Source organism: Nymphaea colorata, chromosome 2, assembly GCF_008831285.2.
Source record: "Nymphaea colorata isolate Beijing-Zhang1983 chromosome 2, ASM883128v2, whole genome shotgun sequence".
In the NCBI taxonomy this organism is placed as follows: Eukaryota; Viridiplantae; Streptophyta; class Magnoliopsida; order Nymphaeales; family Nymphaeaceae; genus Nymphaea; species Nymphaea colorata.
Genome location: NC_045139.1, coordinates 4,779,536 through 4,791,870, shown reverse-complemented (window position 1 = coordinate 4,791,870; position 12,335 = coordinate 4,779,536). Strand labels below are relative to the sequence as shown.

The following is a 12,335-nucleotide window of genomic DNA, read 5'->3' as shown; positions in this document are numbered from 1 at the left end:
AGGGGAGGTGGGTCCGCCCCATAAAGATTTGATGGGATGGTGCAGGCAGTGGACGAGACACAGGTAATTTTACTATTCATTTTGCTAATCTAAGAAAATTGACAGCGTATCCATCCGATGTAGAGGCAGTTTAGCAGCAAGAACATTCTAGAAGTGTGTCATGCATTTGCCTTGAAGATCAGGGCAGGTTTATGGACTACTCACTACAGATTGAGCACAGTTTGCAAACTTGTTGATCTAAATTGGGAATAGCCTGAGTCAGGTTGTATCCACTAAAAACCTAGCTATGATTCAAGATTCAATTCTTTTACAGCAGATTTTCAAAATCTCATCGCTTGGAATTGCCATTGGATCTGGGCAGAATCGCCCGAGTTACGTTTGAAAAAAAAAGCTAACGAGAGAGAAAGGGAAAAAAAAAGAGAGGAGTGATAAAAAGAAGAGTGAGAAAAATGAGATCTCACTCTCTCTCCCCCTCTCAGTTGAAAAGGGGAAACTTTTATGTGTAAAAGTGAATATCTCTATCTCCATCAAAAAAATATAGGATCGGGCCCAAGCTCAGGTTTTGGGTGTCCGGCCAGGCCGGCCTGATGCCCAAGCCTAAAAAAAGAGCTTTCAAAAAAGAAGTTCATTATGATAACATTTAATAATGTGCCTGTAAAAAGCTTTTTATTTTTTTTACAAATACTTTCAACACAGACAAAATGTAGGCCAGCGGATGAGGACAAATCAGTAGTTTCTCACATGATTTCCATTAAGATTTATAAATGACCCCAAATCTTTTAGTAAATTTTCAAAAGATTTTTAAAAATTTTCATCTTTGAAAACCCCAAAATAAAAGACCTAACTCAACATGCCGAGATCGATTTATGGGTTTGCCAACTATGCTGCAAAGTGTTCTAGCTGCCAAACAATACTTTAGCGAATAAGTTTACTTGATATTCCAGTTCATTAATTTCTTTTTCTTCAATTTTTTACCTCTCAAACTATTCCATGAATCTGCCCAAAGACTTGGGGCAAATTCATCGAACATTTTGTAGAGTGTTCTATGAATTTGCCTCAATCTTTCAAGTCTATTTTGCAAATAGAATATTATTTAAATGTTCCATGAATATGGCCAAAGTTTGGGACATATTCATAGAATAAGTGTTTTATAAATTTACCCCAATTTTAGGGTAGATTCATGGAACAGTTTCAAACTGTTCCTTTTGTCAAACTAGTCCTAAAAGACCAGCTTTTGTTTAATGCACACACAATATACCTTGATAGTGATCTTCTATTATCTTGATATCTCATACCAATCTGCATCATTGTAAATAGAATGTTTGTATATCTGTTGCTTCCGATGCAAATATTGTCTAATCCCCTCCTTTATTGTAGAAATAAAATAAAATAATGGAATGAACAAAGTTCAAGGCCCACAAACAGAGCAGAAGGCCTCCAAAAAGGAACAAAATACAAACTGTGTATAAGTATATCTGCTACTTCATTTGTTATTGTTTACAAAGAAGACTGTCCCCAACTATTCCCTCCAGATATCTGACCACTCTCTTAACTGCTTGTTGACTTGGCCAATTCAGCCAATTCACATGATTCACGCGGTTCTGTCCAACAATATAATAACTCATTATCATATGTACTATATATTATGATATACATTAAAATACATCCACATATTATTGTAAACCAATTGTTCTTATTGCCAAATTCCTCTTAAAGTAGATCCATCCTGGAAATTAAAAAAAGACAGTTTTCAGCACATTTATTTAACAACCAGCCCTTCAACTTTGATTGCTGAGGCAGGTTTGAATTTTTCTCATACAGTTAGCATATAGCTTTGTTTTAATAGTCAAATGGAGAATCTTTGAGAACTTGAACTTGTTCTAGTTTGTCATATTGTTTTTTGAGCAGATATTAACCTTTTTAAAGGGAAAAGGAGGTGGAACAGAAAAGAGGTTGAGCCAATCAGCCATCACAAGTGAAATGCCCTAACACCCAAGTGACCCTCAAGAAAGAAGTGTTCCTTCTTCCTTATATATATATATATATATATATATATATATGTATATATATATTGAAAGGGGTTGTTTGATGAAAAAGAAAACAATTGGCATTTTGTTGAACAAATTAATCTCCTTTTTTCATGAGTGAAATTTTAAAAAATTTTATCCCCAAAGAAACCTTTTGTTCTTTGCTAGTAGAAACTTTGCGTTCTTTGAAAGGGTCTCCCAGAACTCTAATAACCGGCTTTGTTATTTCTCAATTTTATCATTATCTGTGGTGAATTTTGGTGTGATTTCATATATGCATTCTTTAGACTTGGCGTTTAACATGAATTGCATGCAAAATTGCTCGGATTCATACTTCAATCTGGAAAGTGCAGGGAAGTTATTGACATAACTGCTTATTTCTTGCTCGTAGTATTTTGCTGTTTCTACTGATAACATGCATGAAATAATTTTCTTTTCATTTGGCATTCATCACAGGATCTTCACACTCCGTTGACAAGCTGAGAACTTGAACTTTGTCTTCTATCTTCTTGGCCTGAAACAGAAATGAGATCATCAGACCAAAATGTATGATATCTAAATAATTTGTCTCTCCAAAAATGAAATTCAGTTTGTAGACACGCCCAATCCTTCTTGCCAAGCTTTTTTGCACGTCAAAGAAGCGTGCCCAGGTCGATATTGTCCTATAGAACGCACAATGTTGCTTAGGCCTGAACACAAGCTGAGTCGAGTTCGAGCTGGTTCGGTTAAGCATCTGACATTCATCTGAAGGTGGGTCTTTTAAATTTCGCATCTAATATTTCTTGACCATAAAAACTTGATTGGTGATTTCTTACTTGCTTAAAAATTATGCAGCTTTTTGTAATTTTTCTGAATATTTTTCTTGGATGGAACACTTTCTAATTAATGGAAAAGCCAAGGATTAAGAAAAACACAACTTATGAGATGCACATTTGAATCTTATAAAATATAAATGATGAGAATGGTTAGGATGAGAGAGTGAGTAATATAATAAGAGGTGGGTTCAATGGAGAAGATACTTCTTTTTCCCAGTCAGCAGAAAGTGTGAAGCAGAGAAAGAAGACAAGTTGTGTGAAAGTCCCAAACATTATTCCCATCCAAAGCCCCTGTGATTAATAAATACATCAAGAAATATACATGAATAATGAATCATATTAATGTAAATATAAATGATATTTTCTGCAAAATGTAACAGAGGTGAAGAGAGAATGATATGGGGACTAACCATTCCGCTTAGATGGGAAAAAAATGCTAAAAAAGCAGCTGCTGGCACTCCCACTATGTAATAAGCTCCAATATTAACCAATGCACCAAACTTTTGCCAGCCACAGCCTCTAATGATACCTAAAAGTCCAAAATGGAAAAAAAAAACTCTTCTGATTTTTTTTTTCTTTTAGAGATGAATATAAAAGAATAATCCTGCCTAGAGACACAAATGCATGAAAGATGACTATATAAGAGGATTAATGAATTTACATTTTTAGATATACAAAATGGCAAACATGGTTACACTTGAGGAAAATGATATGAAGATGAGGAAAGGGTCAAAGGACTAAAGCACCTTTTTATATGCCCCTCAACAACTTGGAACTTTCACCTAGGGCTGGGCATGGTGCCAGCTACTCGGCCTGATAATGTATTGGCTTAAGAATGAGATATATTTTTTTGGGTATGATGGAATAACTGTTTTGGGTATGTCATCCAAACGCATAATCCAATTTCCAAAAAATGTAAAAAAAAAACCATTTTTTCACTAACTAATTTCACATTACTACTTTTTTATTTCAAATTACGACCTAAGTGTTTATACCATGCATCCTTAATTCTGCTTTTTTTTTTTCTCTCTTTTGAATGTCAAGTTGGGTTTGGCAAAAGTCCTCATCAAAAGAACTTGAATCTTCTACTGTTTCATCTATTATTAGATGAAACTTCCTTTCACTAAGATGAACATAGCACCTCTAGCCTTGGAATCCAACCTCTTTTTATTCATGGTCGCAACTCAATTAAAAAGCTAAGGCAAAGCCAACAGTGGAATCCAATTAATTCGCTAAAGTGTCGGTGAATTCTTCCATTTCATTTGTTCAAAAAAAGTATCTGCTAGCACTCCTTTCATATATATATATATAATTTGGTAAATATCAGACCACTTGGACAGGGAACAAATGCCAGACCTCACTAAAATTAATTACTAAGTTATTTTTCTGTAATCTAACCATATAAATAAGATCTTAAGAGTGATTTGATGAGAAATATTCTTTTTTTTTTTTACTTTTGTATATGTGTGTGTGTGTGTATATATAGATGCTTCCAACTTTTTTCTAGTCACAGAAAATCAACACCTGGGTAACATTCTTTTTTTTTGGCTTACCCACTGATCAATCCGGGATTATGCTTGTGTAATCCCCAGATTCAAGGTTTGATGTTTTAGTACCCTGTCAGAGAGCTCACGAAATATGTTGACTAACAAAATATGTGGCATCAAGTCAAGTGACTCGCTAGACATTATGTTAATAAGAACTTTTTGTAGATATTCAAAAACATCTGCTAAACTTTTGTTTTGGTTTGACATAATAACTCGAGTGTTTCACTTGCTTCCATTTGCTGTCCAGAAGAATAACACACCAGAAAGTGGCAGCGGCCACGTGATTTGAAACTTACACATTCTTCTAATCAAAGTTTGAAACAAACAGCATAGAAGCAGTATTCATAGCCCCATATGTCCTAATCAATATAAGATTAATGCTACTATACGAACCAAATGGTATTCAATTCTTCTACCTGAAAGCACCGATTGGATTGCATCCATGAAAGTTGAAGTTGCAAGCAGCGGCGTCATAACTGATATGTATTTGACGACTTCTGTGTCGTCGCTGTAAGCGTATCCCCAGACTGATCTAACTAGAACTATGGTTATTGCAACAAATGCAGCTTCTATCACCGCTATAAGCAACATAACATACATGGCTAGGCGCGCGGCCTGCTGTTTTCCTGCACCCAGTTCATTTGATACCCTTGTGCTGAAAGGAGATTAAGAAAAAATTCATACATAATTGGAGAATCAGGAAGAGATTATAACAGAGAATTGAATGGCCTTGATCACTGGTTTGTACCTTATAGCTTGACCAAGGCCCAGAGGGATGGTGTAGACAGCTGAGCTTGTGTTCAGGCGACATATGGAGAGAGCATAACCGTTAGTAATGTTAAGCATATTGGATTTTACTTTGTCTCCTTCATCATCATGTGAACTTCACGTGCATTCGTAATGAAAGTGGGGTCGATGAGTTTACATGATGGATAGCACTGATACTTCCAGCTGCGCATTAGGAAGCAGTCCAGACATGAAGATCATGATCTCGAAGGCCCACCACTCTAAGCTGTGGACATGAAGACAAAAAGCGAAAGGAAGAAAGTAGATGAACAGACACAAACAATGTGCTCGGATAGGAAATATTGAAATCAGACTCCTATCTTTTTGAACGGATGGTTATTTTTTATTTGTAACAAAGGTATATTCTATCGCTAGAAGCATTAACTAAGCAACTAGTCATCACAAATACATCTTTTGCATATGTTTTTAGCTACCACAAAATAAAAAATAACCATCCGACCACAAAGGCAGCTGGCCGATATGTGTGCGTGTGTGTGTATATATATATATATATATATATATATATATATATATATATATATATATATATATATATATATATATATATAGAGAGAGAGAGAGAGAGAGAGAGAAAAAGAGAAAGAGAAAGAGAGAAATTGGTAAAAACAGACACTTATGTCGGATAAAAACATGAGCCTTTATTTTTTATTAAAAAGTTTCTTTAAATAAGATATAAACATTATAGTATGTTTGTGAAAACTATTTTGATATAAAATATGCTTTCAATCAAGTTGTTTCTATAAAAAATGTTGAGTTTTCTATGATATCAAAATGTTGATGCTATGAGAGCCATTCAATTTTTGTTTATTATAAAAACACTATTAAAACCCAAAAAACGATCAACTTGATGTATATTACCGTGCAATGTTGGAAGAAGTAGCTGGTGTTTATGGTATAACAAGGGTTTACGACGTTTTTAGTGATAGTTTATTGCATTTACTTAAAGATTTAGCCATCCAGCAACATTCAGATTTCTATTTTCTTGTAAATATGTCACATCATATACGAGAAACGCTTTTTATGGCCTCAACAAGGAATACGCATTCAGCCTATTATAGAGGGTACTGTTGTTGGCATTTCCTTCAACTTTGCTGAATCCCAAACTAAGCAAAGGTTAAAAGGTTAGACCTTGTTAGTCATTTTAAGAAATTAACAAACCACATAACTTCTACAAGTCCTTTTTTTAATAAAAATGCACACTTAATTATGGCATTTATTTTACCCCAAGCTGGAAGCAAAGATATAAATGAATTTGATATTTGATATATTCAATTACCCAATTGGTTTTGAATACGTTGAATGGGTGCATGTGATTATAGAACAAATCAACAAACGACATATTCACATCGCAAGCAAAGTTGTTTCTCATTGCTGGTAGATTTTAATTTTTCAAAAACACACACACACACACACATATATATATAAAGGGAATCATTTGGAGATTAGACGATAATACTTAAGTCCTAAAACATGTAAGCAAAGTTGTGTTCTAAGAATACTCAAAATACCCATCAATGAGGCAAGATGTCATGTTTAAAGAATCTCATTTGTTTCTTTTTTCTCTCTTACCTATATTTTCAACTTAATCTCCACGTTTTCATGGAATCGATCGTCTGGATAATTATAAAGTCTAATATAGAATGGTCAAACAGCTACCTACTCTCTCTCTCTCTCTCTCTATATATATATATATATATATATATGTATATATATATATATATAGTGTTGAATGAACATTACCAGATCATGGCAGCTGAAGGTGTTGCCAGTCTAAGAAAATTCACAGCGCTTCTAAGGGCAGGCTTTGAGAAACCAGTCCATGTCTTTGTGCATGCGGGAGAAAATTTGATATATGCTGCCAAGAACAATGCATTTATCCAGTAAGAGATCGAAATCGAGAGAGCTCCACCTGCAAGCAACTTCATCAATTGAATTTCTGTTTCACATGTATACAGTAAGTCAGCTTAGAGTGGTAAAGTTTCCACGTATAAACAGTGGTTGAGCCAGGAACATATGCAGAATTATCCAAATCCAAACTGTTGAGACTCACAAATGATGTTTTGGTGTGGAAAGAGAGACAAATCAGTACCTTTGAAGCCAAGCTCAGATCGGAAAACCAGAGTCCAACAGGTGACAAGATGCACCAGCGTGCAGAATCCGGTGCTCACCATCGTAGGCAAGACGATGTTTTGGGCCTGTAGAAACCTGGTTTCGCACTGCAAGAGGGCATAGGAGAAGAGACTTGGGATCAGCCACTTACAGTAAATCCCCGCTTCCCTCGAGATCTCCGCTTCTTGGCGGGCCGCCATGAGAATCTGCTGTGAGAAGGCCAGGATAATGGAGAAGGGGATGCTGACGATGGAGAGGACGAGCATGGCTGTCTGCAGGTGTGCACCAAGCATTGGATATTGTTTTGCTCCATAGGACTGTCCGCACAGTGTGTCCAGTGCACTGCTCATTCCGAACTGTCAAGTCCAAGAGAAAAAGTTTATCAGAAATCAATGCAGGGAGGAAGATGGACGGAGATCTTGCGGTGACACTAAGCAGGATGCCATGACTTGAAGAGGGCGGCGACTGAAATTGGTGACCGTTTTTCAAAGTACTCGTGTTCAATCCCCTTTGAACTTCTTCTAATCAAAGAAAAACATCACTCTGATGAGAATCATAGAACCATGTCTAAATTGAGAAAGGGATTTCCTGAATATTGGGTATAATCTATCACAGAACCAGATCAATTAGCGATTAAACTGGTTTCAAACCAAGTGGCTGCCTTTTTCATGCCATCTATCTCGAATTTGAGAATATGTTCACGGGTAAAAGAGTGACGCCAATGTTTCTCGCATATACCAAGAAGCTGAAGCCGGTGACATTGATGACGGAAGTCGCTATGGAGACGCCGGAAAGCGGAAGAGCTCCGAGATGGCCGACGGACATGATGGATGTCAACTGTATGCATTTCTGAAGAAGGTTCGCGACGGCGAGTGGACCGGCTAACTGCAACTGCAGTTTTGCCTCGTTGATCATGTCTGCAGAAGTGACCCTGTCCCTGATGAAGATCTTTTCTCCATCAAAAGTTGGAGATAGAAGAGATTCCTCAGGACCAACATCGTTCTCCTCCCCCATTACTAATCTCCAACTTACAGATTTAAAAAGTGCTTGGAGATCTTGGAGGTTATTTATCTTTGAAAGAGAAGGAAGTGTACCCTTGTGTGGTTGAAAAATTGTGCGAGAATGAAAGCTTAGGTGTACAATCTTTTTACATATACATATATGTGTAACGTACTAACTTTCTTCTAACGATGCAGGTTTATTTATGGCATGGATGTATATCATGGATCTATTTTATTAATTTATCTTAAAAGCAAGTTATGTATTTATATAAAAGTGTACTATGTTTGAAAAGGACGAAGTCCCTCTCCTTTACTTAGATGGAGAGTGTGATATTCATCAACTAGCCGTGTTTTTAGTTCAGAATAATAACACCCATAGAAATTTAACTAATGACCTGGCTTCAGTTACATTACATAGAGATATATTTTAATGGGCGATTAGGTGTGAATAAGAAGAGTTTTGTTGTAGGATAGTGGATATTCAATTGGGAGGATTATGCGTTTTTTTTTTTTTCTTGAGAAAATAAGTTTGAAAGAAGCTATGAGTTGAAACTAATTACGAGGGTGATAAATATTCAAACCCTTTCAAAGCGTTTGATTGCACAATAATTGCATGTCAAGGAACAATATTTATGTATGGTTTAATGAAGCTATTAGGAGACATTAATCGATGCAACATCAACATTTATTTTGGGTAAATGTTTCACTTTTGTAAAAGGTAAAATTTTTTCTAGTCATTTATTTTGATAAAGTTAAAAGAAAAAAAATTACAAATTGCTTAACAAATTTATTTTGTTAGACTTTACAAGTCTAACAAATAGGCACTCATTTTTTAGAATGATTTCTTTGTTATCCTATGACATAAACCTCAAGCAGCAGCGAAGCTACCGTGTGGCTGATGAGGTCCACTGCCGATGCCAATTTATCATAAGATTTTCTATTGTAATGCAGTGTCCGCTTTAGACTCGGGCACAGCTTGCACGCACCCAACTCACTACGCCAGAGGTTGGTCAGTGCCCCTGGGCTAAAATTTTTTTGGCTCAGCCACTGACCAAGGTCATTTTGATAATTTTATAAAACCATTTGACCATACCATTTTTGCGCTCATAATAGGGTTTTCCCATTTAATGAACAGGGTCATTTTGGTCATTTCTAATCCAGAACACATGAACGTTGTTGTAGGCGTAGGGCATAATCTCCTTCACCCACTTTTCATAATAGGGTTTTCCCATTTAATGAACAGGGTCATTTTGGTCATTTTTAATCCACAACACATGAACCTTGTTGTAGGCGTAGGGCATAATCTCCTTCACCCACTTTTCATAATAGGGTTTTCCCATTTAATGAACAGGGTCATTTTGGTCATTTCTAATCGTAGGGCATAATCTCCTTCACCCACTTTTCATAATAGGGTTTTCCCATTTAATGAACAGGGTCATTTTGGTTATTTCTAATCCACAACACATGAACCTTGTTGTAGGTCACCCACTTTTTCATATAATTTCCAAATTGCTGCCTCCAAACAGAAAATGTCAAGGAGCCAATGGAGCTGGTAGACCCTCAGCCCCTGTCGAGTGGTGGAGCTACGTTTAAGGCTGGGCGTCGGGCCGGGCCGTCGCCGGGCGGGGTTTGGGCCTGGAAAATCCCGGGCCGGACCCGGGCCCGACAGCCAGGCCCGATAACCAAATCGGGCCGGGCCTGGGCGGGAAGGGCGGCCCAACGGCGGCCCGGCCGGCCCAACTCCCGCCCTCGGACGGTCGGGCGGCCTCCGCCCTGAGCCCTCGACTCGCTCTCCATCTCCCTCTGCTCATCTCCCTTTCCCTTCCGTCTCCCTCTCCCTTTGCTCCTTCTCCCTTCCGTCTCCTTCTCCCTCTGCTCCCTCTCCCTTCCGTCTCCCTCCCGTCTCCCTCTCCCTCTCCCTCTCCTCCTTCTCCCTACCGTCTCCCTCTCCCTCTCCCTCTGCTCCCTCTCCCGTTTCCCTCTCCCTCTCCGCCTCCGTCCACCACAGCCCCGCTCGCTCCCCTCCCTCTCCGCCTCCGTCTCCCTCTCCCTCTCCGCCTCCGTCCACCGCAGCCCCTCCTTCTCCCCTCCCTCTCCGCCTCCGTCCACCGCAGCTCCCCTCCCTCTCCGCCGCGATGGCCGGCAGTCTTGGCGGCATCCGCTGGCGGCCACCCACGAAGTTGGGTGGCCTGCCGGTGAAAAACCACCACCCGCCTGCCGTTCGGCAGGCGAGCGGTGGAGGGCCTGGACGAGACGCTCGAGCGCGGGTCGGATCCACCAAACGGGCCGGGTTGGGCCTGATTTCTGTGGCCCAGGCCCGGTACCCGGCCCAGCCCGGCCCGACAATATATCGGGCCGGGCTCGGGCCCGGGTTTCAGGCCCGGGGGGCCAACCCGGGCCGGGTTTAGCTACGTTATAGCTGGTGTGGACAAATGCCCACAGCAGCCCACAAATTTGACCTTACTTACATATGAAAACATTATTGATTTTTAGGTTTTTTTTTTCATATGAGTGCACCAGTACTTTGAAATTTAAGTTTAGTGTACCTCATTAGAAATTTCTGGCACGGTCACTGCTGTCCACCCTTGCTAGACCAGATACCTCGTTGGACAGCAGACATCCTTTTATTTAATAAATATTTTGTTTTTACAGAGCTAATTGTGTATATTATCCCTTCGTATTAACGTTTTTTATGTGGAGGCTGCGATTTGAGAATTATATAAAAATGTAGAGGGCCTATTTATTAGACTTGAAAATTTAGGTGGTTATTTGTTATTTCCATATGTGTTATGCAGCTTCTAGCCATGTTTTCAAAACTATCTCTATTACTGAGATATTTTCCTTTCTCTTCTTAGACTTGTATGAATTTTTTCCAATTTTTCAAAAACATGTAATTGTTTTTCTTCAAAACTTTGAAACTTTTTTTCTTCTTCTGTCCTTCTCACTCCATCAAATGCCTTCTTAGAGATCAGATCTTCAAGTGAAAAACCTTCATTTTCTTGATTTATGGTTTCCAATATAACACCATTGACTCTCTCTCTCTCTCCCCCCTCCCCCCCCTTCTCCTCTCTCTTTTAATTTCAATCTCTCTCTCATGTACGGGTTCAACCCCATTTTCTCACATTATTTATATCCATTCAATTGAAAGTTGAAACAACCTAAAATGTCCTCATTTATTTCTTTTGCAATGTCTTTTTTTATATTAGAGAATAGGGGCAGAGAAAAAAAATTTTATGAGTATGACCGAATTATAGTTTAAAAATTTTCATAGGCACCGAAATATCATTTGGCAAAATATTTATATATGATACATAAACATTTTAAAATTATATATGTAAATTAAAAAAAAACAACTTTGAGGGAGGGGGAGTAACTTCAATGATTTGGTCTGAGGGAAGACTTTTTTTTTATATATATAAACATATCTAAATGATGTATACTCCTATGGAAGTTTGAGATTCAGTTTTCCCATTTAGTTTCTGAAAAGGCAAAAAGACTAATGCGGTTACATCCAAATGTACGTAAACTTGTTGACTTAAAAATAATAATAACAATTTAGTTGACAAGAAAATTATTGTTTTACTTTCGAAAGCTATTTTCAGAAAAAAATAAAAAACGTGTCGAAATCAAGAAATTCCATGATAAGAAAGTGGCCAAAAACTGGTTCTGTACTTTTACTAAGGTCCCATGGGAATTATAAGCAAGTTATCATCACATACATAAAAAAGTGCCTACAAAAAGTTACTTTGGCACTAAAGATGTACTGCATTTAACAGATGGAACTTAAGACGAAATAATCTCTCTAAGCTAAAGTTAGAAAGCATGTCGGATTTGATGCAGCAAAATACATTAGAGTTCTTCAGGGGCGGTGTCAGAATATTTTTTGCTGAAATATTATTTTTCATATAAGAGAACTAAAACTTTCTAAAATTTACATAAAATGAGCCGCCCACCCCCCAGATCCACCCCACCCCTGGTCTGAATCAATGGCAGAGATATATGGAAAATTTTCTTTTAGAGTGCTTGAAA

The 12,335-nt window shown here is 37.9% G+C and overlaps 1 protein-coding gene across 1 annotated transcript; it reads right to left on the bottom strand.

The window, feature by feature from the left end:
* Window positions 1-2,992: 2,992 nt before the first annotated feature.
* Window positions 2,993-10,137, bottom strand: LOC116246781 (protein DETOXIFICATION 16-like). Its single transcript, XM_031618644.2, has 9 exons — window positions 10,122-10,137; window positions 8,044-8,237; window positions 7,286-7,661; window positions 6,937-7,105; window positions 5,316-5,401; window positions 5,138-5,195; window positions 4,806-5,044; window positions 3,253-3,371; window positions 2,993-3,133 (listed from the first exon to the last, which is right to left on the bottom strand). Exons 2-9 carry the CDS (start codon window positions 8,218-8,220, stop codon window positions 2,993-2,995), a joined length of 1,365 nt encoding a protein of 454 aa, XP_031474504.2. The 5' UTR covers window positions 8,221-8,237; window positions 10,122-10,137.
* Between the last annotated feature and the right edge of the window lie 2,198 nt (window positions 10,138-12,335).

Bases quoted from the DNA above. Each gene is read 5' to 3' on its own strand.
- LOC116246781 (XM_031618644.2), bottom strand. From the start codon at position 8,220: ATGATCAACGAGGCAAAACTGCAGTTGCAGTTAGCCGGTCCACTCGCC. The intron at 5,402-6,936 runs GTAATGTTCATT...TCATGTCCACAG, and splicing joins CCTTCAGCTGCCATGATCTG to CTTAGAGTGGTGGGCCTTCG. The intron at 5,045-5,137 runs GTACAAACCAGT...ATCTCCTTTCAG, and splicing joins GGCCTTGGTCAAGCTATAAG to CACAAGGGTATCAAATGAAC.